At 51.8% G+C, this 23,662-nt stretch overlaps 9 protein-coding genes across 9 annotated transcripts; 5 read left to right on the top strand and 4 right to left on the bottom strand.

Moving 5' to 3' along the window:
* Positions 1-1,801: 1,801 nt before the first annotated feature.
* On the bottom strand, positions 1,802-3,570 carry BO82DRAFT_382144 (uncharacterized protein; the record flags this gene model as incomplete). Its single annotated transcript, XM_025637907.1, has 4 exons — positions 1,802-2,278; positions 2,339-3,207; positions 3,264-3,326; positions 3,383-3,570. The coding sequence occupies 4 exons, from the start codon at positions 3,568-3,570 to the stop codon at positions 2,091-2,093; spliced, it is 1,308 nt and encodes a 435-aa protein (XP_025493828.1). The 3' UTR covers positions 1,802-2,090.
* Positions 3,571-4,105: 535 nt separating this feature from the next.
* Positions 4,106-6,095, top strand: BO82DRAFT_331470 (nucleoporin FG repeat-containing protein). The gene is made up of 3 exons (XM_025633142.1): positions 4,106-4,289; positions 4,438-4,872; positions 4,941-6,095. Exons 1-3 carry the CDS (start codon positions 4,222-4,224, stop codon positions 5,875-5,877), a joined length of 1,440 nt encoding a protein of 479 aa, XP_025493827.1. The 5' UTR covers positions 4,106-4,221; the 3' UTR covers positions 5,878-6,095.
* Positions 6,096-7,095: 1,000 nt separating this feature from the next.
* On the top strand, positions 7,096-8,831 carry BO82DRAFT_352689 (TauD/TfdA dioxygenase family protein). The gene is made up of 4 exons (XM_025634763.1): positions 7,096-7,632; positions 7,691-7,810; positions 7,865-8,305; positions 8,363-8,831. Exons 1-4 carry the CDS (start codon positions 7,183-7,185, stop codon positions 8,540-8,542), a joined length of 1,191 nt encoding a protein of 396 aa, XP_025493826.1. The 5' UTR covers positions 7,096-7,182; the 3' UTR covers positions 8,543-8,831.
* A 3,064-nt stretch (positions 8,832-11,895) lies between these two features.
* BO82DRAFT_411365 (uncharacterized protein) lies at positions 11,896-13,560 on the bottom strand (the record flags this gene model as incomplete). Its single annotated transcript, XM_025639791.1, has 5 exons — positions 11,896-12,298; positions 12,369-12,888; positions 12,985-13,106; positions 13,186-13,422; positions 13,484-13,560. The coding sequence occupies 5 exons, from the start codon at positions 13,558-13,560 to the stop codon at positions 12,025-12,027; spliced, it is 1,230 nt and encodes a 409-aa protein (XP_025493825.1). The 3' UTR covers positions 11,896-12,024.
* A 191-nt stretch (positions 13,561-13,751) lies between these two features.
* On the bottom strand, positions 13,752-15,054 carry BO82DRAFT_352688 (FAM50/XAP5 family protein). Its single transcript, XM_025634762.1, has 3 exons — positions 14,794-15,054; positions 14,169-14,733; positions 13,752-14,114 (listed from the first exon to the last, which is right to left on the bottom strand). Exons 1-3 carry the CDS (start codon positions 15,033-15,035, stop codon positions 13,800-13,802), a joined length of 1,122 nt encoding a protein of 373 aa, XP_025493824.1. The 5' UTR covers positions 15,036-15,054; the 3' UTR covers positions 13,752-13,799.
* A 148-nt stretch (positions 15,055-15,202) lies between these two features.
* fip1 (cleavage polyadenylation factor subunit FIP1) lies at positions 15,203-16,908 on the top strand. Its single transcript, XM_025638532.1, has 3 exons — positions 15,203-15,590; positions 15,646-15,698; positions 15,750-16,908. Exons 1-3 carry the CDS (start codon positions 15,447-15,449, stop codon positions 16,531-16,533), a joined length of 981 nt encoding a protein of 326 aa, XP_025493823.1. The 5' UTR covers positions 15,203-15,446; the 3' UTR covers positions 16,534-16,908.
* A 206-nt stretch (positions 16,909-17,114) lies between these two features.
* Positions 17,115-17,733, top strand: BO82DRAFT_363193 (GroES family chaperonin; the record flags this gene model as incomplete). The annotated part of the gene is made up of 4 exons (XM_025636887.1): positions 17,115-17,117; positions 17,267-17,491; positions 17,587-17,645; positions 17,709-17,733. The coding sequence occupies 4 exons, from the start codon at positions 17,115-17,117 to the stop codon at positions 17,731-17,733; spliced, it is 312 nt and encodes a 103-aa protein (XP_025493822.1).
* Positions 17,734-19,745: 2,012 nt separating this feature from the next.
* BO82DRAFT_37729 (uncharacterized protein) lies at positions 19,746-20,326 on the top strand. Its single transcript, XM_025637568.1, has one exon. The coding sequence runs from the start codon at positions 19,793-19,795 to the stop codon at positions 20,228-20,230; it is 438 nt and encodes a 145-aa protein (XP_025493821.1). The 5' UTR covers positions 19,746-19,792; the 3' UTR covers positions 20,231-20,326.
* A 96-nt stretch (positions 20,327-20,422) lies between these two features.
* On the bottom strand, positions 20,423-21,933 carry aclA (putative ATP citrate lyase subunit (Acl); the record flags this gene model as incomplete). The annotated part of the gene is made up of 2 exons (XM_025639177.1): positions 20,423-21,436; positions 21,493-21,933. 2 exons carry the CDS (start codon positions 21,931-21,933, stop codon positions 20,423-20,425), a joined length of 1,455 nt encoding a protein of 484 aa, XP_025493820.1.
* Between the last annotated feature and the right edge of the window lie 1,729 nt (positions 21,934-23,662).

The raw sequence follows: 23,662 nt of genomic DNA, 5'->3' as shown, positions 1-23,662 counted from the left end.
TTTCGATTGCCTGCCGGAGGATTGCGTTGGCCGGGGCGCGACCAAAAGTCTGAGCAGGAGTCAAGGGCGGGATTTGTCCAGCTGATGCTGGGTTAGCCTCAGCCATGAACGGGTTCGACGCCACAGAATTCCAAGTCCCGAATGGCAAGTGCTTAGCATTGCTACCACCCGCGAATGCAGAAGCACCTGGAACCTCAAACATATCAGACTTGCCGTACAGCACACTACCAGGATCTTGATGACCAGGCTGCCCGTAGTGGCCTTCCACATTGTGTGAGGAGCCGCTGGCGACGACTTGCTGCAATGCGTGGTTTAAATTCGGGTGGACCGACGTCGATGAGGACTGGGTGCCAAGTTCCACCGAAGGATTTGTTGGAATCATTTCAGCGGGCCATTCCTCGGCGTCACTGACATCAGTGATGTCAATAATTCTAGCAGAGCTGTCCCAGTGGTTGGGAACTGGTTCATTGGGCTGCACGGGCTGAGCAGTTTCAACGCTCTCAGCACTGTCTGTCCCACTTTCAGTATGTTCAGTGGCGTTTGGGCTGCTTGTGTGGAGTTCATCACCAGTAGGTCCAGCCTCGTCTGGGAGAACAACGTTAGTAAGCGGCCACGCTGTAAGATTGGAGTGCAGCCAGTCATTACCATAGAAAGAATCAATCAATTCAGCGATCTCCCTCTCACTCACGGATTCACCCGTAGTGTTGAGCACATCGTTGTCACTGACAGCAGTCCCAAGACTTTCATTGATGAAGTCATCAAAATCCTCATCGGTACCATTGGGGTTGAAAGAGTTGACTTCAAGGTCGCCAGGTCCATCCGCCCTGCGTAGTATTAGCCTGAATAAACCTTTTTCTAAGAGATTTCGAAGACTTACTGCAGGAGAGATGTTTCGAGAGGTCCAGTGGGTGTGGTAATTTCATTGTTATCATCACTGTCGAGGTTGATAGGCTCGATATCAAGATCGCCAGCTCCATCGAACCTGCGTAGTGTTAGCCTGGATGAACCTTTCCTCGAGAGCTCTCATGGACTTACTGCATGAGAGACGGTCCGAACGACCCAGAGTGTGCGGTGGTTTTGTTGTTATGGGTGAGACTGTGACACTGTCTGAGCTGTCTGACAAGGCTCAGACGCGCCTTGCAGCGCTTGAGGATCTTTGATCCCAGCATTCGAAAGTCCCGTTGCTAAGCAACGTTCTTTCTGTTGTATTCAAGAGAGAGATTTGATGATTTGAGATGAATGTTTGAGATACAAAGAAGGGGATATTTAAAATGGTAAAGTTATGTATTTCACTTTGTGAAGATGGGTTAGAGAGCAAAGACGTGGTCACACGCTCGAAGAAAGCAGAAGATACTGAAGACTGAGAGAAGGCATGTGCAAAGGGATACAGATTCAAGATTATGTACCTGAAGGTGTGGTAATCTTGAGGAAGTTGGTGGTGAAAGAGAGGAAGATGGAGGGGTTAGAGGAGGGAAGAGAGAACGAGGGAAGAAGAAGAGGGAGGGAGATTAAATAGTAGGCCTGATATTATATAGAATTCTGGGGTGTGTTAGTGAATATCAGGCTGGGGGGTTTTTTGAATTATCAACACATTCACCCAATGTTTGAGGTTCCAGGTGTGATGGCTGGTCCAAATTACCCCTCTGGTAGAGCAATATTCACTTATAACACAAGAGCTGCCACCAAAGACCGGTTGGAACAACGAAATAGGACAATCTCAAGGGGGCCCCTCCAAGCCTTGGACGATTGCTATTATCTGCGTGCGAGAAATAGAGGTCGAGCAATATACCAAGGTTGTTTTGGGTTGGGCAAATTGGCTGACAAGGCGCTTTCTTGCAAACTACAACTCCAGGTTGATAACTTAAGCATCGAAGCCTAGCCCAGGAAGGCTCTGATAATGACCAGACCACAGTAGCTTCGAGAAGATGCTTGTCATATCCGATTAATGCTGAACCTCGCCTATATGCCTCCGGTTTGATACTCACATCAACTCGTCCCCAAGCTGTGCCTCGACGAGGTAGCCTGATGTTGGCCTTGAGTCCCAGGAACCAATTGTTCGGGTTGATGAGATTTTCTTTCGTTGACGCGCCTCAATTCGTGACTGGATCGATCTCGTTGCTATCGTTCAAGAACGGCATATACCAGACTTTTAGACTCTTGTCAATCTGTGGTTCAGAAGGCGGAATGCCGTCGTCAGGTTCGTCTGCAAAGTATCTTTGCCCTGAGGTTGTTGCAGCCACATTGCCCAAAGGATGCACCACAGTACTGCTTACTGACTCTACATGATGTTAGCATAGAATCGCGCAACATGCTGCGGCAAGCAGCAACGCAGCCTCACCATCATGAACCTTCCACTCCCACTTCGGCTCCTGTGCTCCAGGATTATAGGTGGGGTTCTGCCAAACTCGCATGCAGCCGTCGGTTCCTCCCGCCCAGATCTCATGCGAATCTCCTTGGCCCGTGGCCACCACGTCGATCTTCATGCGTTGATTGGTGAGAGCCTTGCGCCCTTGCAGCCACCCGAGCAATTGGCCGGTCACTCGGATATCATAAACCAGGACGCCATCACTTTTGCGTTCAGCGACATACAGATACCTGCCACAAGGACTCCATAACAGTTGCGTGATCCCGCGCCCTCCTATGTGAGGATCTGCCTCTGTTTTCGCAATGCTGAACGTTCCCAGAGATTGCCCGCTTCCGTGCGAGTCATAGAGCCCGACGTGCCGGGTAAATGTTCCTGCAGCAAGGATGCCTTGTGCGCTGGGATCCACGGCTAATGCGGAAACGATGCCCTTCATGCCAACACCACCGCCCACCACTTGTTTGCGCTTACTTGGTATAGTAGGCATCGTCGTCACAGGCCCGTCGTTTCCTGGTCGCGAAACATCAAACAGGCAGATGAGGCTATCAGATCCAGTGAGGAATTGAGTACCTCCTAGACTAGGTGGGTAAATCATTGAGTGCGGTGTAATGAACGCCTCTGTCATGGGATTGACCAGGGAGTAAGACGCCATTTGCATTGGCGCCAGAGCAGATGCCAGTCTGATGGGGTGGTCTCTCACGGAGGAGAGAAATAATGTGGTGGAGGGGTCCTGGAGAGAGAAAAAGGGATAGATGGCCGTGGCATAGATCGGTTCCGCAGAGGCCAGTATCGAATAGGGCGAGAGGTGGATAGGTGATGGTCTCTCTTCGAGTAAGTCTGGTGGCCTACACATACATTGTCAACTCATGCGCTTGTAGTTCCTAAGTCAGAAGATACTGACAATATATAGCTCCGGATATGATGGTCTGTAGAGTCTGTCAACAACGTTGTCCCATCAGCGGACCTGTGAGACATCATTAGCCGTGAGTGCAAGCTGGCAGAACAAGAGTTTGTGCATACCATTCGGCACTTTTAATGATGTTCGAGTCAGAAAGTCTTGAAGCTACCTGCGGAGTTCTCTCCGTCCGGCCATCTTGTTCCTGGCTGGGGATATGTGTCTCCGTTCGTGGACTCTGCTCTTCGATTCCCGCCTTACTTGAGGTGGCTACACAGAGAGGCTGTGAAGTGGTAGACTCATACTCAACCATCTTCCCGATTTTAAGCTCAGGGCTTGCTTGGGATCGGGCTAGGATGTGTTCGTGATAGGGTATAATCAAGTAGGACACATGCTGAGCGCCAAGCAGGCGGCGTCGATTCTGAGTGACTCCAATCTCCAAAGCTAAGAGATCCAACGCCTATGAGGCTTAGCACACGGGATAAAAGAAAGCACTCGCTTCCAGCGAGGTAGTGAAATACGAAGGACGCGCTGGAAGAGGATAGATGGATGCAGTTTCCCTGGCTGGAACAGGGGAGGTAGAATGGCTAGTGGAGGCTGATGCCCTTCCCAATTGAGCGTTGAAGCACTAATGAAGCCAGTTCTTGAAGCTTGTACTATGGACGTCAGTACCTTAGACTAGACAGTAAAAGTGAGGTCTTCAGATGTGATATGGTTATCAGATTCCGATAAGCCAAAGGTGAGCTGGGGCACGTCAGGGTCACGGGACCCCGGAGAAACTTGCCGGAAGTGAGGTTAGCTGCCGAGCAACCATCGCTGACTTGATTGTTTTCCACTCAGCAATCCATCACCACCCATTGCGGCGCAGATTGGCAGGTACAAAGCGCCTTTTTCTTTGTTTGTGGATAATTTGGGCTTGAGCACCTCACATTCCCAGTTATTGCTACTGCCCCAACAGTGCGCAATGTTCTCCGCAAAGCCCGCAGGCACTGGCACCGGCCTGTCCCTCAACACCGGTTCATCCAACCTCTTGTAAGAGCCTTCCATCCAACTGCGCGTTGTTCCTCCCTACCTCTCGTCGCCTACATTTGCAACTCGAATTTTCAGTCGCTCCGATAATATATCTCATCATGGCCGCGATACCTGATTCAGATGAGCTAACCAAAGATTGCACAAATAGTGGCGGCGGCACCAACACACAAACTAGCTCTGCGACCACACCAGCAACAACGGGCGCTTCCGGTGGCCTCTTCGGCAATCTAGGAAATAACAACGCAGCGCAACAAAAACCAGCCGGTGGACTCTTTGGAAACTTGGGCGGTGGCACTGCACAGCAATCTCAACCGTCCGGATCGAATATGTTTGGCGGCCAACAGCAAACGAACACTGCCACCACTGGCGGCGGCTTATTTGGCAACACGGCGGCCACCACATCTCAACCACAAACCGGAGGACTCTTTGGAGGAGCCACGGGCACTACCAACACTGCGCAAAGTGGAACCACTGGTGGAGGGTTGTTTGGTGGTCTAGGCGGTGCTGCGGCCACTCAAGCTCAATCCAAGCCGCTCTTCGGTGGCACTACGACAAACACTGCTACCACTGGAGGAGGTCTATTGTGAGTATTTACCTACATCATTCATGTTCTGAAGTGATGATTTCGTTCTAACAGAAAGCTTGTCATAGCGGTGGCGCCACTCAGAACAATGCACAGCAAACCCAAGCTCAGAAACCTACACTGGGTCTGTTCGGCAATCAGAGCACCACTACACAACAACCCGCACAGCTCGGTGGCACCACCGTAATTCCCGGAGTCAAGATCGACGTCAGCAACATCCTCCCCACCACCAAGTATGAAAGTTGTGCGGATGAGATCAAGGCGGAGCTTGAGAGGTTCGATAATTACGTACTGGGTCAGATCAAACTATGCAATGAAGTCTCGAACATGATTCCTACAATTGAGACACAAGGACAGAGCATACCACACGATGTGGACTTCGTTCAAGGGAAGCTTGAGACCATGCAACATGCTCTGGAAAACGATGCCAGTGAGATTGATCAGCTGCGCAATCTCGTATCCCGCGATGCGGCCGAGGCCCAGGTTGCATTCCGCGCCATTGACACTCTGAAACTACCCCTACAATATCAGTCTACCGGCGGTGCTGGTTGGTGGACGTCTCAGAACCAGAAGACTGATGCGCAAACACTTCGCTCAACGCGTAAGAATACATTGGCCCTTCCCGATGATGTTGAGAGCGATCCTGCCACTGCCACTAGCGTGAACGGGGTGCCTGTTAACCTGGTGGATTACTTCTCCCAGCGTTCGGATGAGATGGGAGTTGTCCTCGAGCGCTACACTCGGAGTCTGAAGGAGATCGAGGATCACCTTCACGGAGTAGAGTCTACTTTGGAACGACAGATTCATGACTTTGTGGCGGCGCGGAGTCGTGATGGACCGGCGTCTGGAACTCCCAAGTCCATCATCAACGATCTTGCTACTGTGCTTAGCGACGTGGAGGCTGGTATCTTAGGTGTTGCCGGGCGCCTCGGCGGCGTGACTGAGCAGGTGCAGGAAGTTGTCCTGGGTCCTCCTTCGGCCGCTGATGGCAGGCTCAACCTCTGAAGGACGGGTTCTACCTGATACATACTTGCTCTGTCGGCGCTGAGTCTTTGTTTTTCTCATTGTACAATATAATGTTCTTGGCGACGGTGAAAAGCAAGGGACCTTGGCACTTTTGTCTGTTTGGGTTAGCATGGTTTTAATGAGGAGTTCTTTGTGTGATGCAATACAGGGCTAAGGGCGCCGCCGGCATATCATAATGGAATTCAATATAAACTCGAAATTTATATGATCTTTGGGCTCCCAAGATCTGACGGCTGAATGATAAGAATAGACTACGTGTCCGACCAGAAAGAATTGGGCCCTAGATAAGCCTAATGGAAATTGCTATCTAAAGTACCCAGTACTCATAGTAGATGAGGTCCGACGGAGGTCAAGTTAAGGCCGGGCGGTGAGGGGCAACACGCAAGAGGGCGGCAAACTGGCGTGATCGCACCTCATCCCCGGATCCACCTTGTTAGCCTCATGCCCCGTCTTATCAATCAGTCACACTCACTCGGCCTCTCGGCATCAGTCGGCGTTGCTGGCTTGTCACCATGACATATGCGACGATAACACTTCTCCGCTAGCTTGTGATACCGAATGCGAGTTCTGGAAGTGGGTTGCATCACTCTACCCTGATACTCCATCCAAACGATCGCCTGTTGACTCACCCCAGCACTAGCACTAGGATCTACGATCTGCGAGGCGGAAGAACCCCCGAACGCCGCCCCCCTGAATCTAGAACAGCTCCTGTTTTTACCACCACAACATAAAACCATGTCCACGTCTCAAAATGTCGGTGTGACGCTGCCAATTGACGACGCAAGGCATGTACCTGCCCTCTGCTCCCTCAGATTCACTGGTAAGGTATGATGGCGGACAATTCTATCTATCCAGTCGCAAGCTGGGTCAATGTCCTTCCCCACAGTTTTCAGTCGCGATGACGCGATCGGCGCCGAATCTGTGGCGCCCGGGGGCTTCGGAATGTTTTCTGGAACCCGTCGTCCCATGGTTGCTTCATGGCTAGCTATCCTGCTGTATCCGGCCTCTTGGGTGATTTTCCCCATCGATGGTGCAATACATTGTCCGTAACATCAGCCCGGCGTGGAGATGAGTCTTACTGCTCCCAGCACGTCTGCTGACAATTGGGTCGGAGAACCACGCTGCTCTGCCTCATGCCTATATATGAGCAACGACTCCTTGCCTCTATCTATATCCCATAATAAGTTCATTGCAATACTATCATCTTCATCTTGTGCATCTACTCTTGCTTTCATTCTCAGTTGCACTTCATCTAGAGAGTTCAGATTCTGTCCACCCTAGAACATGGCGCCCTCGTTGGTGGACCCTCTTCCCTCCCAGGATCTAAGATCCATCTCCATCTCCAAGAAGCAGGACATCGCCGGCAACAAATTCGGCTACCAGCCGGGCAGGACGACTGTGGAAAACCATGATAACTATGCATACGAGCATTTGTTACCCACATTTCCAAACCTTCATTGGGCACCATTAGAAGAGATTCCCCATGAGGACAGGGGGCTTCATGGTGACCCCGACTTCCGGAACCTTCTCCAGGACGCGACAGACGTCTTCGATTACACTCCGAAGATTGGCACGGAGGTTCATGGTGTCAATCTTGCCAAATTGACAGACGCCCAAAAGGATGATCTAGCCCGTTTGGTTGCTGTTCGTGGCGTGGTCTTCTTCCGTGATCAGGATGATCTAGACATTGACGCCCAGCGTAACCTGGGCAGGCATTTCGGCAAATTGCACAAGGTATGAAGCCAGTTTCCCTTGGTGTCTTGGAGCACATCGATCTAATCTTTACCATCAGCATGCCACCACAGCCGTTCCCAGGAAGGAAGGATTGGAGGATATTCATGTCGTCTATGCAGGTGACAATGCTGCCGACCAACGGGCAATGTTCACACCCAGCTTTCTGTGGCACTCAGACGTATGTGACATGCTTTCCTTCGCGTATCCAAGGCAGCCGTCTGACTGATAATAGGTGACCTATGAAGTTCAACCCCCTTCGTACACATCCCTCAAGGTTCTTACTGGCCCCCCTCGGGGAGGCGGTGGAGATACTCTCTGGACATCTCAATACGCAGCATACGATGCACTTTCATCTCATATGCAAACATATCTCAAGGGCTTGACAGCTCTTCACTCTGCCGAAATGCAGGCTTCCGACTCCAGAGCCCTTGGACGAACGGTTCGTCGTGAGCCTGTCACAACAGAGCATCCATTGATCAGGACCAATCCTGTCACCGGTTGGAACAGTCTCTTCTTTAACCCCGGCTTCGTGACGAAGATTGTCGGGATCCCCAAGACTGAAAGTGATGCTATCATCCGCTACCTCACCGAAGTGATCGCAACGACACAAGAGATGCATGCTCGCTTCCAATGGAACAAGAACGACGTGGCCATCTGGGACAACCGAACTACAGTAAGTAGCCGCTCCCCTGGTTTGGTAATTGTACCTGTTTGCTGAGGATACCGACAGAATCATTCAGCCTCCTATGGGTTCGCCCCTCACCGCCGCCATGCGGTCCGAGTCGCATCCCATGCTGAGCGCCCGGTGCTGGACCCAGCAGGAAAATCACAGGAGGAGGAGTACATTGCTCGTTACAACCTCCCTCCTGTCAACAAGGACGGATCCCGTCAGTCAAACTACAACGACTGAAGAAGGTTGTCATTTAAGGTGCTTTCGACTTACAATTAATGTGGAGCACTGGCGTTACTTCGTTTGCTGTTTTATTATTGTCAGCCAAAGACTGCAAGAGCGGGCTCTTTATGCAGACTTGGGAAGACCGGGGCCATTGCAATTCTAGCGACGTGATCATCAAGATCCAGCGAGTTTATCATGTCATTGAAGCCGGAGCGTTGCATGCGCTACTGTTATTTACTATGAGCGTTTGCGGGGCACGTGGCTAGGGACCACCTTCCTTCCTCAACCATCTACTGATACCAACCAATTCAATCATTACCATTGATTTCTTCTTGAAACTTCACCTTCATGGCCCATTACATAAACTCTTCAGTTTTACAGTATGCTCGGTTCCATGGGATAGCAACTAGCTATACAGACGTGGATCCCCTCGAGCATGTGCAAGAAAGCTGTGTCGCGGTACCCGATCTTCCCTCAAACTCTCTTTTCCAGTTCCGAGACCACATCAATAAAGTGCACACATCTTTTGAAGAGAGCCTGCATCATGAGAAGCTAGACCTCAACAGATCAAGCGCGCTCTTTCTTGCATCTGCTCTTCGAAGAATCGAACCAGCCGACATCGAAAGTCATTGGGAAAGTATCCTGCCGTCATGGGACCGTTACGACAAGCTGAAGGTGGAGACTCCGATCCTTACCAACGACGAGGAGAAAAGCCTGCCCCCTGGTGCGAGGCCTGTTTGCTACAGCCCTGGCGATTTGGACCTCAGTCCATTGGAGGACAAAATCAGCGATCACGATGTGATTTTGGCGAGAGGCTTGGCAAATGGGACAGACACTTCCGGCGAGAACATCCGAGAGGAGAAGCTTGATTGTGCGAAGGGTGCATTACTTCTGATACAGGAGGCTCGAAAGGGCTTTGATCTCCGCAATGAGGATCTCGAGGATCTACTGCGGACTGAATTGGGCTTAAAGAAGGCGGGTCTACATTTGTCGTCTTGCTCGAAATGGTCGCGTGCTGACTTCCATAGGTCCAAGCTTCAGAGTCACGTTCGGATTCCCCTGACCTTCTTCCTGCCAACGATGACCAGTTCTCCGACGAGGAGGAACCGTTCCCTACGGTTGACGGCACACAATCCAACTTTGGCGTATTTGCAGAAGATGAAGACGGAGGCTGGAAGAATCCATGGACCATTGGTGAGACAATCATCGACCCTACGCATAATCGGCTGGATAATACCCCATGCGTGCGAAAGAAATCTTTTCAACCAAACTGGCAGCATTTCAACACCTCGCCGCTGATTGCGGATGATATCGAACTAGCCGACTACGTGGTGACTCAATCCAAATCACTCGAGGAATCCTACGAACTCTCTGATCATACCGAGCAACATGGCTTTCCATCGCACTCTGCCAGTCAACTCTCGAAAAGCGACGCGAAGTCGAGTCATGGTATCTCTCAAGTGGCTTTTAGTGAGATAACTGATAATTTTGCTACATCTGACTGCATCCCTTACAACGAAGGGGTCTTTAACATCAATACTCCTCCAGCTAGCGACGCGATTTTTCGGGAGCTCAAAGTCCAGCCGCAGAAGACGCGTACAGGCTGCATTCGTATGACACAAGTGCAGTCGAACTCGTTGGAGCTAGATTCGACAACTGAAGAGCCATTCATGGCGACTGCGGTGAAAGGGGCTATCGCGTTGACGAACAGCCCTGAAGCTGTCTGTGCGAGGGAAAGAAGCGAGAATATGAGGACAGAGGTCAAAACATTGCTAGAAAGCTCACTGGAGAGCTCTGAGATACACAGTGGCCACATGCCCATCTGTGATGCCAAAACTTCTTCCGGCAACACATCGCTCCTCAAGAGCCCATGTCTACCCCAAAAACGAAGATCCAGTAATTGTAGAATGCCCTGGAAACGGAAAGTTCTACTTGAAAGCGCGGAGGAGTCATTCCCATGCAACGAAGGACGTGAAAGTCTGCATCTGCTTACTTCCTCGAACCTGGGCTCCTTGGCCTCGTTTATGCAGGTCAGAGGACTGGATACGAAGAATTCAGTGGCGCAAACTGTTGACTTCATCTCACCAGCTCTAGAAGCAAAGGCTGGAGAAAGAGTGTCAGCCATTCGACTGCCCGAGGAGAAGGCGTTCATTTCCTTGGATCTCGCTCAGCAAGTCCTTCTTACTCCTCACAATCTCTCCGGTGGTTTGAGATTGTCGCTGTCAACCCGGCTTCTCAGAAGTCACCCAGATGTCGTACGTCATTTCGAGCAGAGCGAGCTTGTTAGTTCAATAGATTATGTTGATCCACAAGACCACATCTCAGTCAATGCTTCGGGTACTGGACACTCCTTCCAACACGCCGACATAATCATAGCTTTCACGACGGCACTCATACTAACGAACCCCCAAGCCACCACGCAGCTGTTTTTACCAGGACATAAATCCAGCATAGCGGACAGTGCCGGCAACATCAACTCACCTCTTCGCGAAAAGGTTTTCCTGCTAGCAGGAAATTATGAGGTCGTGTATATTCTCATATGCCACGGCAGTAACCCAGCATACAACTCCACTAGTGGAGATCTCTTGCTACACAACAACATTTTGAAATCTCTGACATCTTTCATCGCTTTCTGTGACTCTCTTTTGAGCTTTTGTAGCGTTCAGTCATTGTTGATCCCAGCATGTCCTGATACTATTGTTAGGTGGATTTCTGCTATTGCAGGCAAATGCCAAGCTTGATGTCTTGCTTCGTGAGTAAGAGAATTTCCCTGTATCTAGATCGGCCTGTCTTGTCTATCTTTATATAATGCTTTTACCCTATCGGACCTCTAGTCACCGCGGTATTTACGAACGGAATGCTGAAACAGTGGTTACATTTGACAAAATGCTGTTCGGATGTGGGTCATATTGTCTTTTGGTCAGGCAAGTAGACAGCGTCCGAGATCCTGGCTGCCTTGGTCCGCTGTTCTCAAACCAGCTGCTATGATTCATTCATACAAGCATTTTCATAGTAGCTGATCCCTAATCAGTGCTTCATATATCCATCAGTGGCTCTGAATAGTAGGAGGTCAGCCAACTATAAGTTCCTCAGTGCCAAACTACGAATTACTGGACAAGAAAGTCCTATTAATGCACCGGGGCCAGGGCCTAGTACTCCAGATTGAAGTATGGCAGCTCAACCGTGCGCTGTCCACTTGAATCATGTATACGCAGCACCTGCATACGGCCCTGAGCAACAAAACCATCCGTATAATTAGCAAAGTACATATATACAGAAGCACAGTATGCCACCTCCCTTCCACTCCCCTGAAACGCCGAGCGTAGATTCTAATCGGCCTGCATGCGTGACACAAGCCAAAGCAACTGGCAAGAAGCAACAGACAAACCAGGAAGATGCGGTCACACCACACCAAACCTTGTTTCCACCCCCCACATCCACATTCCTTCATAGATATCGACTCTCCGAGAAGAGGTCCCTGTAATGCATGCGTATGGCTACAGCCCCGTACTGTCAAAATAGGACCTCACGCCCGGAGGCTCCCCAGGATAGTCGGCATGGCGCCGATGTCCGCCGTCGCCCCTGGATATCGATTCCGCACCGACCAAAAAAGGATTATTCGGTCCGCTGTCGGCTCCGAATCGAGCGAGCAGCACGCTGTCATGCGGGAGCGTCGAGGATCCGGTCGTTGGGCGCGTGCTGGAGCCACCACCTGCTCCACCGCCGCCTCCACTTCCACTTCCTCCAACTAGCCGGGCTCGGTGCTGGATCCTCGTCGTCTCGCCTGTAGGGTTCAGAGTTAGGATTCTCGTTCATGAGAGAAATGGAAATTCGCACGAACGTACGATGTCTCGGATCCCCGAGTAACCGCCCCTGCCGCGGCGGAGGAGGCATAGCCACCGCATCCACTGTCTGTTTCTGCTTCTGCTTCTGCGTCGCTGCCCCCTTCGAGCTCCCCGTTCCGCTGCGCTGGTGGCGATGCAGCTGCTCCACGCCTTCGCGGTCGACCGGGTACCGATGCAACGGTGTCTGCGGGGGCACGGAGGATCCCAGTGCCGTGTGCGTGTGCATGTGCATTGGGAGACCCGCTGCACCTGCTGCTGCTGCACCTGCTGCAGCACCAGAAGCTGTAGCAGCAAACGACGACGGAGGCGGCACGTTATTCTGGTGAGAAGGGGCGAGCGAGTTCAACGTCTGATGGACCGAGTCGGTCGCCGCGGTCTGCATCTGCGACTTCATGGCGCGCGATTTCAGCAGGTTGTACAGGTTGGTGATCTGCGTGAAGCGGGTGCATTTCTCGCCGTACAGGTCGACGAGCTCTTGGTTCTTTTTGCGGAGTTGATCCTGCGTGGTTTGCATATCTGCGTGATGCGGGAGGGTGTGTTGGTATCTGGGTTTGAAGCGTGCAGAAGAGCTGGGAGGGGGGGAAATCGAATTATACTTGAGGGGAAGCGCACCTGATATTCGTGCTTGTAAGGCGGAGATCTCCGAGTTGGCGTTGTGGATGACCTTGTCCATCTGGCTGTTGAGATTGGCGTATTTCTCGGTGAGGGCCTTTCCGAGGAATTCTTGGTAGAAGCTGCGAGAGGGGGCTGTTAGTGAAGGAGTCTCGAGGACGGTTCTATATGCTTTATATGCCGGGGAAGGACGATGCGCACATTTCCTGGGTGGTCTGGTACGTCCAGAACAGCAGGGCCCGGCCGGCGCATTCCATGATCGTGTTCGGGTCCAGTCCGCTTAGCACGCTCGTCTTGTAGTCTTCGGATGGGTTGAGGATGGTGGCGACCGCATCGTCTGGATTGACGAGGATGGTTTGGCACGCTGGGCAGCGACGGTCGACTGAAGTTTGATGTGAAAGTCCTAGATTGCTGGCACATTGGAGACAGAAGATGTGTCTTCGGAAGGATTAGTGGCCGAGGTTATGCAAAGTTGAAGCTGCTGTTGAACTGGACTTACGAGCAGGTCGTGACGACTGCTCTCTCTTTCAGCTGGGCTCGACACTTGAGGGAATTGCATCGAAGGTAGAAATCCATTGTTGATAGTGAGCTAATCCCCTGGTTGTGTAGATTGACGAAGGGTGAGAGTGGTTGTATGAAGCTGCGCGAAAGCTAGATCAGGAAAGCATACGGAGGCATTCGAAGGTCTCAAAATGGTAAATATCTCAACTTCGACTATATACTGCCAAAGGGTTTATACGGGTATCTTAGCATGCATAACACTTCTCGCTCTCTAGCACATCCCCTATAAGTCTACTCTTCCCTGCACCAGCGCTCTAAAAGAAGAACGTATTTCCGGACGCATCGCGCCTTGTCGTGCGCATTTTTTCCTCAAACTCCGGTCCAGGTTCATATTCCCGCCACAGGCTCGCAGGGAAAATGTGCTTGTTGCGCTCATACCAGCGTCTATCGACCACCTTGGTTAGGGTGGGATCCTTATCAGCTCCTTCCAGCTGGTCGCTATTCGGCTTTGAGAGAGGATCGTCGGTTCGTGAAGCCGCCGGCGGCTTGTTAGAATAATCGAACAACAGGCCACCGGCGCTTGTGTAGCTGGGGACGCTGTTGGCGATAAAATAGTATAGTTCGTAGTGCTACATCGATCAGCCAATGCTCCATACCAACTCAGGTTATGTTTAAATACTCACATGTGGCACAATGACCTCGCCCTTGACCAGCATCAAGTCATCGACACTAATTCTAGCCCATTCGCGCCGGTTGTCTCTGCGCACTTTGGATGCTTGGCTGTTACCACTGACGCCGAGCTCGGCTCCGACCTTCCGGCATCTGTCGAGAAACAGCCACACGGGGTCGCCCTTCTTGACTTTGACCGTCCCAGCGGGAATATTCGTTCCATCGTAGAAGATAAAGGGAATCAATATCTCGGTGTTCTTCACGGCCTCCTGCATGGCCAGGAACTCCCGACGGAGAGCATCGCGCGCCTCTGCCTCGGCTTTCAAGGCCGCTTTTGTCATCGCCTTCGGTGGTGGAGGGGCATTGGGGTTGGGTGTGATGCGCCGTGATGGTGGCGCAGAGCCATCGTCGACTGGAGTCCTCGAGGCGGACCGCGGAACACTGGAATCGCGTGGGGTACCGGCAGCGCTGTCGACCTCTTCCTCTTCCTCCTCGTCATTGTGGAATGAGAGCTTGCTCTTCACGAGCGGCTTCTTCTTTTTCTTCTTGGGAGGACCGTCGCTTCGGGGAGTCGAGTTGCTAGTGCTTTGCGATCAGCATCGTGGGGCATCAATGGACTACTGTCAAGCCTTGACTTACCCGTCAGTTATGTCGCCCGTAGAAGGAGTGGCACTTCTAGAAATACCGGCTGCGCTTCTCCCAAGCGATTTATCATGGGCTTCTCGTTCTTTCTGCTCGAGGACCTCTGCCCGGCGTTTGCGAAAATCGGAGAGATGCACCAGACCAACCGTCTGCGACTTGAGTAAGTCTTCGGCAGAGACGGTCTGGCTTGTGAAGGATCTCGGAGTCGAGCTATGACTGGGCTGTTCGGAGTTCGACATTGTGTCGGGGAGTTTTTGGAGGTCTATCTCGAATCGAGTGTAAGTGGCTTGTCGTTCTTCCTCACATGCAAACGACTGACGTACCGGCACGTGATTGGGAGAGTTTCCGGATTGGGGTGGTCGAATTGATGCCTGTAAGCCAACAAAATGTCAATGGCACGGTAAGAGAAGACCTCGACCAAGCCAACAAGCTTTCCAATAGCTTCTTTTCTTTGACCTCCGAATCACTTGACCAGGGACAATTCTTTCATTGACGTTGCAGGTTGGAAGCTCGTCGCGAGCAAACAAAGCCCGAGCAAACAGGCCAAACCCGCCGCCCGTGCGATCTCCGCAGGATCGCCGTAAACAGGATCGCATTTCCGCTACGCCTCGTTACATCCGTTCACTCCATACCCCCTGCAGCTCTTCAAGATGATGGACGACGAAGACGATGACTTCTACGATCCCGCCGATACCGTGCCGGCTCCTCAACACCAAAATGGTGCCCAGAATCCTCCTGCAGATAACTATGGAGAGGAATATGAGGAAGAAGAGATAGAAGTGGATGAAGATGATGTATGGTTACGATACCAAGTGCAGCTTTATTTTGGCCGTCTAACTCAAGCTCTAGGATGACTTCAACATCATTACTGAAGCGCCCGCCGATGCGCCACCTCCAGAAGCGTGAGTCGAGCTCTGTGATTCTCTCCTGCAGCTTGTCTAACCCTCAAACAGCCCACATCCTCGCCATGCCAATCTACGCGCAGAATCACAACGCCCCTCGTCCGCAGAGTCTCCTCCTGCTCCGAAACCCTCCACCCCCACCCTCACTACTCCCAAAGCTGAATCCGCCACGCCCGTACCAGCCAGCGCAAGACCCGCTGTACCGGCTGCACCGCAAAGGCCGGGCTCGTCGTATCCTCCAGTCCAAGTGTCCACAATCGACGTTCATGCCAACCCCGTCCACCCGACGACGGGCAAACCCATTTTACTGACCGACATGGACGCGGACTTTCCGGAAGACGACAAGCCATGGCGGCGACCGGGGTCCGATATCACGGACTATTTCAACTACGGGTTTGATGAGTTCACGTGGGCCAGTTACGTGTTGAAACAGCAGGAGCTGCGCAAGGATATCGGGGACCAGAAGAGACAATTGGACGATATGCAAGCTTTCCTGGGGATGGGTATGCCGCCGATGGCCGGTGGTCCACCCGGGCCAGGCGTTCCTCCAAGCAGCGCGGCCCCTCCGATGCCTGGTATGCCCGGTATGCCGGACATGTCGCCGGAGATGATGCAGGGAATCCTCACGAGCATGATGGCGCAAGGCCTGGATCCCGCCTCGATGGACCCCATGACGTTCATGCAACATGCCCAGGCGCTCATGGGCGGGCAATCCGGCCCAGGCGGCGGACAGCAGGGTCAACCTGGATTTGGGGGGCAAGGTGGTGGTCAACAGCAGATGGGTTACGGAGGAGGTTTCGGAGGAGGTGGCCGTGGACGGGGAAGAAGATGGTAGTTGGAGTTAGGGGGTTTTTCCTCAAAGTATCAGTCACCTTGTTATGATAACGGCTTTGTAGGGGTGGCATTTTGGATGGTAGGATGGAGTTTTAGAAAATTCCCAGGGTATATGCAATCCATTAATTAAGCAGAACCGAGAAGGTTTGGCAGCTCCGGAGTCGGTCTGGCCGGCTCGGGAAAGGGAACGAGCGGGTAATGATGTGCCAGACTGGAGATGCTGGGGTAGTTGTATGAGTAGGTCTATCGGGTGGCCGTCCACGCGAGACAGTATACAGTGGTCTGTCTTCCAATGTTCAATGGAATGCCCTCTCGGAGTGGCCGAAAAACAAAGAAATGCTCATAGGAAAGGTCGTGGTGGTGAAGCCCTCGGCAGAACGCAAAAGAGGATGGAAGCTTGTTGGTCTTGGCATTCTGGAAATTTCTCGCGACTCCAGATCAGATCTTCGTTTCCCCGGCCGGCCGCTTCCTCTTCTTCTTCTTTTGCTCTCCACGCCTTGACTCACTTTCATCCTTAATCACTCCTCTTTGATTTGCTCGCTGCCTCCTGTGCTCAGCACCCTCAATCACATCACCATTACAATGGTATGTTATCTCCCTCCGTCTTTGGTGCCTGGAGCTCCGATTGAACTTTTCCGCCTGTTTCCACCGGATCGCCGATTCCTCTGATCATCATCACCACCATCGACCTTGAACTCTTGAACCTGTCACTAATCCGTCCTTTCTGTGCACAGTCTTTCCTCCGCAACGTCAAGAACCTTGCCCCTCTCCTGGACCGCGTCCTGGTCCAGCGTGTCAAGCCCGAGGCTAAGACCGCCTCCGGTATTTTCCTCCCCGAGAGCAGCGTCAAGGAGCAGAACGAGGCCAAGGTCCTCGCCGTTGGCCCCGGTGCCGTCGACCGCAATGGCCAGCGCATCCCCATGGGCGTCGCTGTCGGCGACCGTGTCCTCATCCCCCAGGTACGTTTCGGACATCGCCCGGTCCGTCGGAAGGAGCATTGGGTTTCTGGCAGCTCCAACGCTTTTTCGGACATGGCTAACATTCTGCTGTGTAGTTCGGTGGTAGCCCCATCAAGGTTGGAGAGGAGGAATACACCCTCTACCGCGACTCCGAGTACGTACATTCCTTCATTCATTGATTGCTGTCGATCTGGATTCTAACCCGTATCAATCACAGGATCCTCGCCAAGATCAACGAGTAAATTGAACTAGCCAAATAATGTTCAACGTCTTGTTGTCTTCTGTTTTTCCGGATGTTCGAAGCCGCCTATAACGTGTATTATACCTCCCTTTTTCCGCAAAATCATGAGCCTCGGCCATTCAGAGCTCTCTTCCTAAACTCCCACCATTAAAAAAGGCCCGATACGAGCTGTGGAGAGGGGGCTTTGGACCCTCTCTTGATCGTTGGTGTTGTGGTTCTATCAACTGTTCTGCTGCGCATTTATTGCCGAAAGCGTGAAATGACTTTTTTTGCATACTACACGATGTACTTTTGTCGCTTGTCAACTACTTCACTCTCGTCGTGTCTGGAGCTGTTTGCCGCGGTGAGAGTATGTAATACGATATGATAATCTCCTCTCTTCTGATGACCTCTGCGGGTTTTGTTTTCTTGAGGTGTCGTAGCTCCTAGCATCAGACCCATTAGTCCGGGCACTAGATCAATCACTCGCCACGCGCCTCGAAAGCAGGTATCGCGTTAGCCTTCCATGAGATGCTACACCATACCTGTAGAGGAATGCATATCATACACAAGTCGCACGTTCCCCATCAAGGTCTCGCATGTCCAGAGACCAACAGCTACTCTCCTGTGTGAAACTCAGCCGATGATGTAGGAACCCGGTTCAGCAGTAAGGACTTGACGAACATGACAATTATTCATCACCTCCTGTCCAGATCCACAGAAACGAGTCTCAACAGCGCGGTCGTGTGACAGCAACGCTGGAACATATGTCATCGACCAATAGACCATGATGTATTGCGAGGATGAAGTCGTCAGCACTGGAGGTCACGAGGAAGGACTCGGTGGTATAACTCCTTACGTATCAGTCCGGACTAGCTTGGGTCACTTAGCTAGAGCAGATAAGCCAGTTTTTTAAATCTGAGATGACGCTGTCAATTTTCAGGTGGCTGCTCCCGTTTGGTTGTCGCGGCTGATGGAAGGATGGGTAAGTTAATCGATTCTATATAATCGAGTTAGGAAACGGGTGAAGTATAGTAGTGTCACTATGAGTCTGTTTTGCTCGGAGAAAGTATGATTCATTCCTAAGGTTGATGGCAATTTCGTATCTTGAACCCAGATATTCAGATGAGCGTTGGGTTTGGAAAGGTAAGAGAAGGGGTAGTATGGTTGTTGGTTGTTTATATACTGCTCAATTAGGACAGCCTGGGGAAAGATATATACATATACGGGTGCGTTTACTTTACTGTACATTAACAACAGTATCGTCTCTGACATAACCTGCCATGTGAAGTGATGGTCAAGAAAGGATACATCTATATTTGATCTATAGAACATAGAAAGGAAAGAAAGCAGCATCAGCTTCACATCTTCCTCCTGCTTTCATCAACCGTGATAACCGAAACACAGACGAGAATCATGTAAGCCACCTTTCCAAACCCAACCCAACCCTCTACCCGACAATGTTAGTAACCAATTCCCACGAGCATCCATGCTACAGTGCCCAAACACCCTCTCCTTCATATATACATACCGCCAACATCGAATGCAAACCAAACAAAACCTCCCTCCTGCCCTCCCTGCCCTTACCCAGCAGAGACAAAATCTCCCAAGTTCCAAGTTCCATCCATCCGCCTCCCGCCTCGGACGTACGGAACCTCCTCCCTCGTTTCCCACACACCCACCAACCCCTGTCCGAAAATCTTTTTCCCACCCCCTTTATCGTAATCTTTATCTTGATCTTGATCTCTGCAGAACAGATCTCTAGACCATGTGGATCTGGGAACCGACGCCTTCCCTTCGGATCTTATCTTCGTAGCTGTAACGAAAGGGGGGTGTAGTTTATTTTGACGTCGGTTTGGAGCGTTACATACGGCGTTTGTATTGAGTTACCATACACCATACCAGACACAGACACAGACACAGACACAGGCACAGGGTATTGAATGCCTTCCCATACTATACTATACTTTTTTTTTTTTTTTCCCTGAGTTGAGTTTGTTGGTTTGTAAGGGTAGCTGTGCATTTTGTATGCACATCCTGTACAGCACACACATGCGTTGCTGCGCTGCGCTGCGCTGCACATGTGTCTAATGTGTTCTTTGTGTACATGTAAGTTGCTGTTACTGTGTAGATTGTGCACACCGCATGTAGGGGGAACTGCTTTGCGCGATTGCTGGAATGATGGCTACATGTACAACACATATTGCAGCTGCGTCTCTTTTGGCACCGGGCAGGTTTTTTCCTGTCTACTTGGTGGAGTGTGGGCGTCGCCTGGAGGGGCGGACAAGTCATCCTTGCATGCGCTGCTGCATGGTTTTTCTTTGTTCTTTGGCACCTGTCTCCCCCTAGTCAATACGGGGATGGGCTCTAATCGCGGTACGAGCCGAAACCTCTCAACAAATCTAGGATATCTTTACAGACCGAACAACAGATCGTATCGTTGTATTCACGACTATCACAAGTCTAAGCAGTGTTTCAACTCCAGAACGGATCAAGTCCCGTCTTTCCCTTGCACTTGAATTCAAAGCAAAGCCGGGGAATCCATGTGTGTGTGTGTGTGTGCCGTCAAGAAAAGAAAAAAAAAATGAGTAAAATAACAGAATGACGTAAAACAACCGTATCATGCCATGCATTCAGAAAATAGAATCTCATAGGAAGATTAAATTAAAAAATAGAAAGGGGAATCAGCAGAAAAGACCCTCCTTTTGCTCTTACGCGGAACCAAACTCCTTGATGTCGGTCTGCTTGCCGAGAAGGGCAAGGGGCACGATACCACTGACGTGCATCTCGGGACCGTAGACGTGCATGTTGAGACCAAGCTCCTCACCAACGGCCTTGATGTTCTTGAGACCCTCCTGGTAGTTGGGACCGGCACGACGAACCCAGATCTGGACCTTGTGCTCGTTGAGGACGGGGGCGACCTCGCGGAGAGCGCGGATGACACCCTTGAAGGTCGAGGCAACGTTGGTGAAGTTGGCAATACCACCACCGATGAAGAGAACCTTGCCCTCGGGGTGGGTGGGGGCACGCAGCATCAGGTCGAGGATGGTGCGGGCGTAGTTGAAGGTCTGAGTCTCGGTGGGGGCACCGGAGTACTCACCGTAGTTGGCGAGCTCGCTGACGAAGCCAGCAGAGGCAATGGCGTCGGCGTACACGACGGAGGCACCACCACCAGCAACCAGGGTCCAGACACGGCCGTTGGCGTTGAGGACGGTCAGCTTGAGGGAGGCACCGGTCTTGGCGTCCATCTCGGAGATGAACTTCTCCTCCTTGCTCAGCTCACGGCCGAAAGGAGCGGGGAACTCCATGGGAGGGCCAGCATCGACGTTGACCTTCTCGCTCTTGATGACGGGCATGCCCAGGTTGGCGGGGCTGCGGGCAATGGCCCACTTGGTACCGCACTCGAACTCAGCGGTCTGGTCGAGCTTGGCAGCCAGATCGAGGAAGTGGACTTCAGCGGAGGTGGCATCCGCGTTGGGGATGACAACCAGAGGGTTGATCTCAAGGTAGGTGAACTGGCAGTCAACGTAGACGGCGTAGAGGCGGGAGATGAAGTCAACCAGGACGTTGTGGACACCCTTGGGGACCTTGCTCAGGAGAGTAGCAGCGATCTCCTCGTTGGAGGGGTAGTTCTTGAGGTTGACGGGGATGAGGAGCTTCTCAGCCTTAGCATCCACATCACCGACATCGACACCACCCTCGTGAGTGAAGAGGATCCAGTCACCCTATAGTGAATTAGCATTCCTGCGCATAGTGGCAATCGGGTTACGATCTTCCTTACCTCACGCACGGAGTGGATGTTGATGTAGTACTCAGTCTCCTGGGGGTGAGGCACGAAGGGCTCAACCAGGAACTGACGGAGGTAGCCGGCCACGGTCTCGACCTGGATCTCCTTGCCAGCGCGAGCCTCAATCCACTCCCGAGCCTCAGCCCAGGTCTTGTTCAGGGCCAACAGGCCGCTCTTTCCACGTCTCTTGATCAATTGATCGGGCTTGGCCACGAACTTGGATCCGGGGGTCAACAACCAAGGGTAGAGGACCTCAGCCTGGTCGAGAACGTCCTTGACGGACTCATCTTCGGGGAAGTAGAGGGAGGCGAGCTTGGGAGGGGGGTTGTGCGTGGAGGAAGAAGGGAGAGGAGTCGGCTTGATGACGGGGGCACGAGTGAGGTGGTAGTTGAGGATGGCCTTGCCATCAGCCTCGAGAATCGATTTGGCGGACATGATGATCGTAAGAGGTAGGAGAGGGAGGATAGAATTAAACTGAAGTAAGTGTAAGAGGCGGCGAATAACAACAACAATGGAGGATATAGAGGATGTATATGGGAAGTCAACCCCGGATTAAGAATATACCTGATAATTGAGAGAGCAGGAGGAAGAGTCAAGAGGAAGAGGAGGAAGAGAGGAAGACTAGAGATATTTTTCGTAGGTTGGTAGGAATTATTACCAGATGCGAGATGTCACTGGAAATAGATCGGAGGGAGGAGGGGTGGGTTGAGGAGAGAGTCGGAGGGGGAGGGGGGGATCCAAGTGGGCACAAGAGGAAGAGTAAAAAAGAGGTCGGAGGGGGAGAAAATGAGAAAAAAAGGAACCAAACGGAAGCTGAGACGGGCGCCGATTAGTCGACTCGGTGATGATACTGAGTATGCAGTGTCCGATGAAAGGAGCAGGTGGAATAATAAACGGGGTGGTGGGTAGGGAATTTTTTCTGGGCTGGCGGCCGCCAGAGTAGGGATTGGGATGGATCAGTGCATGGAATGATCGTCTCAAACGGACTTCCCTCTGGTTTCCTCTGGTTTTCCTGGAGCCAAAATGACCAAAACGCAGTGATACCAGACGCTATTGTGGCCGATACCAGGAATACCAGGGGAGTTTGTGGGAGTTGTTGAGATGCAGTGGAGCCTCCGTAAGAAAAAGCGGGCCGGGCGAAGACCCAGCCTGTCATCCAGACTCATCCTGGATTGGCGGGCGTTGGGGATCCTCGGGAGGGTCAATCCAGAGTCTGAGTATTTTAGTTCCGCAGTATCTGCCCTACGCTGTAGCCTCAATACCACGCCCCCTAGAACTATGCAAAAGAATTTGTTGGGTACGTGGTCAATTTGTTGGCCATGGTCTCGTACGAAACCGGAAGCAGTTGCAGCAGAGTGGCCAGATGATGTTCCCAGAATTGGCAGAGAGCATAGAACTATACGGCGTAGAGAGACTGAGAATTCCACATTATACTCTGTACTGTCAATCAAAATATTGACATGCTGTACGATGATGTAATCACTTTCCCTGGGTGCTCACGGCCACGCTTCTTTTTCCCCAGTTTCTTCAAGTCCGTCGCCGCGGTCGGTACCTGAGGCTGCCACTGGCTCTGATAAGATAAGGAAAGACTGCCGACTACGATGGAAATGAGGGGCAGAGCCGACAATACAAAACAGCAACCAACAACAATAACAAACGATCGACCCCATCGGACTCAACGGTGCACTGTACATACCATCCCGAGGACTCCGTTAGTTACTACTAACGGCCAAGTAGGCAGCTCCTCTTGCGATCAGATTCCAGATTCAATCTCTATCCTCCAATCCTTTACTTCCAGCTCATACCGCTTGCTCAATCTTTCGGTGAGGGGAGACAAAGACAAACGCAATGATCCCGGCCAACTTACAGGCCTCGTGCATAGTCTACGTATCGGACCAGACCATCCATGTCCCTGGCCTCCAGTTTGCGGATCCCGGGCTCCACTCCGCTCTAACCCCAACCAGCTCAATGCTATGACCTGAAATGAACAAAATGAACGAAATGAACCAAGGGAGTTTCGGAAGACGGAATGGGTATCGGTCGATTTCTTGATGGCAGTGCACTGTCGAGACAATCCGATGTTCCAATCATCGACTTTGGCGAGTTTCGCTTCGAACCCGCGGGATAGAAGATTCACGAGTACTTCAGATACTGACCGGACACT

Source organism: Aspergillus uvarum (genome assembly GCF_003184745.1).
Source record: "Aspergillus uvarum CBS 121591 unplaced genomic scaffold BO82scaffold_15, whole genome shotgun sequence".
Lineage (NCBI taxonomy): Eukaryota > Fungi > Ascomycota > Eurotiomycetes > Eurotiales > Aspergillaceae > Aspergillus > Aspergillus uvarum.
Note: the sequence above shows the minus strand (reverse complement) of the source record. Positions and strands in the feature narration are given on the sequence as shown.

Coding starts and splice junctions, on each gene's coding strand:
- BO82DRAFT_331470 (XM_025633142.1), top strand. CDS start 4,222: ATGTTCTCCGCAAAGCCCGCAGGCACTGGCACCGGCCTGTCCCTCAAC. Junction 4,290..4,437: donor ACCGGTTCATCCAACCTCTT/GTAAGAGCCTTC, acceptor TTGCACAAATAG/TGGCGGCGGCACCAACACAC. Junction 4,873..4,940: donor ACCACTGGAGGAGGTCTATT/GTGAGTATTTAC, acceptor AGCTTGTCATAG/CGGTGGCGCCACTCAGAACA.
- BO82DRAFT_352689 (XM_025634763.1), top strand. CDS start 7,183: ATGGCGCCCTCGTTGGTGGACCCTCTTCCCTCCCAGGATCTAAGATCC. Junction 7,811..7,864: donor GCTTTCTGTGGCACTCAGAC/GTATGTGACATG, acceptor GACTGATAATAG/GTGACCTATGAAGTTCAACC. Junction 8,306..8,362: donor TCTGGGACAACCGAACTACA/GTAAGTAGCCGC, acceptor GGATACCGACAG/AATCATTCAGCCTCCTATGG.
- BO82DRAFT_352688 (XM_025634762.1), bottom strand. CDS start 15,035: ATGTCGAACTCCGAACAGCCCAGTCATAGCTCGACTCCGAGATCCTTC. Junction 14,734..14,793: donor ACGGGCGACATAACTGACGG/GTAAGTCAAGGC, acceptor GCAAAGCACTAG/CAACTCGACTCCCCGAAGCG. Junction 14,115..14,168: donor GCGAGGTCATTGTGCCACAT/GTGAGTATTTAA, acceptor TGATCGATGTAG/CACTACGAACTATACTATTT.
- fip1 (XM_025638532.1), top strand. CDS start 15,447: ATGATGGACGACGAAGACGATGACTTCTACGATCCCGCCGATACCGTG. Junction 15,591..15,645: donor TAGAAGTGGATGAAGATGAT/GTATGGTTACGA, acceptor CTCAAGCTCTAG/GATGACTTCAACATCATTAC. Junction 15,699..15,749: donor GATGCGCCACCTCCAGAAGC/GTGAGTCGAGCT, acceptor ACCCTCAAACAG/CCCACATCCTCGCCATGCCA.
- BO82DRAFT_37729 (XM_025637568.1), top strand. CDS start 19,793: ATGTGTCTAATGTGTTCTTTGTGTACATGTAAGTTGCTGTTACTGTGT.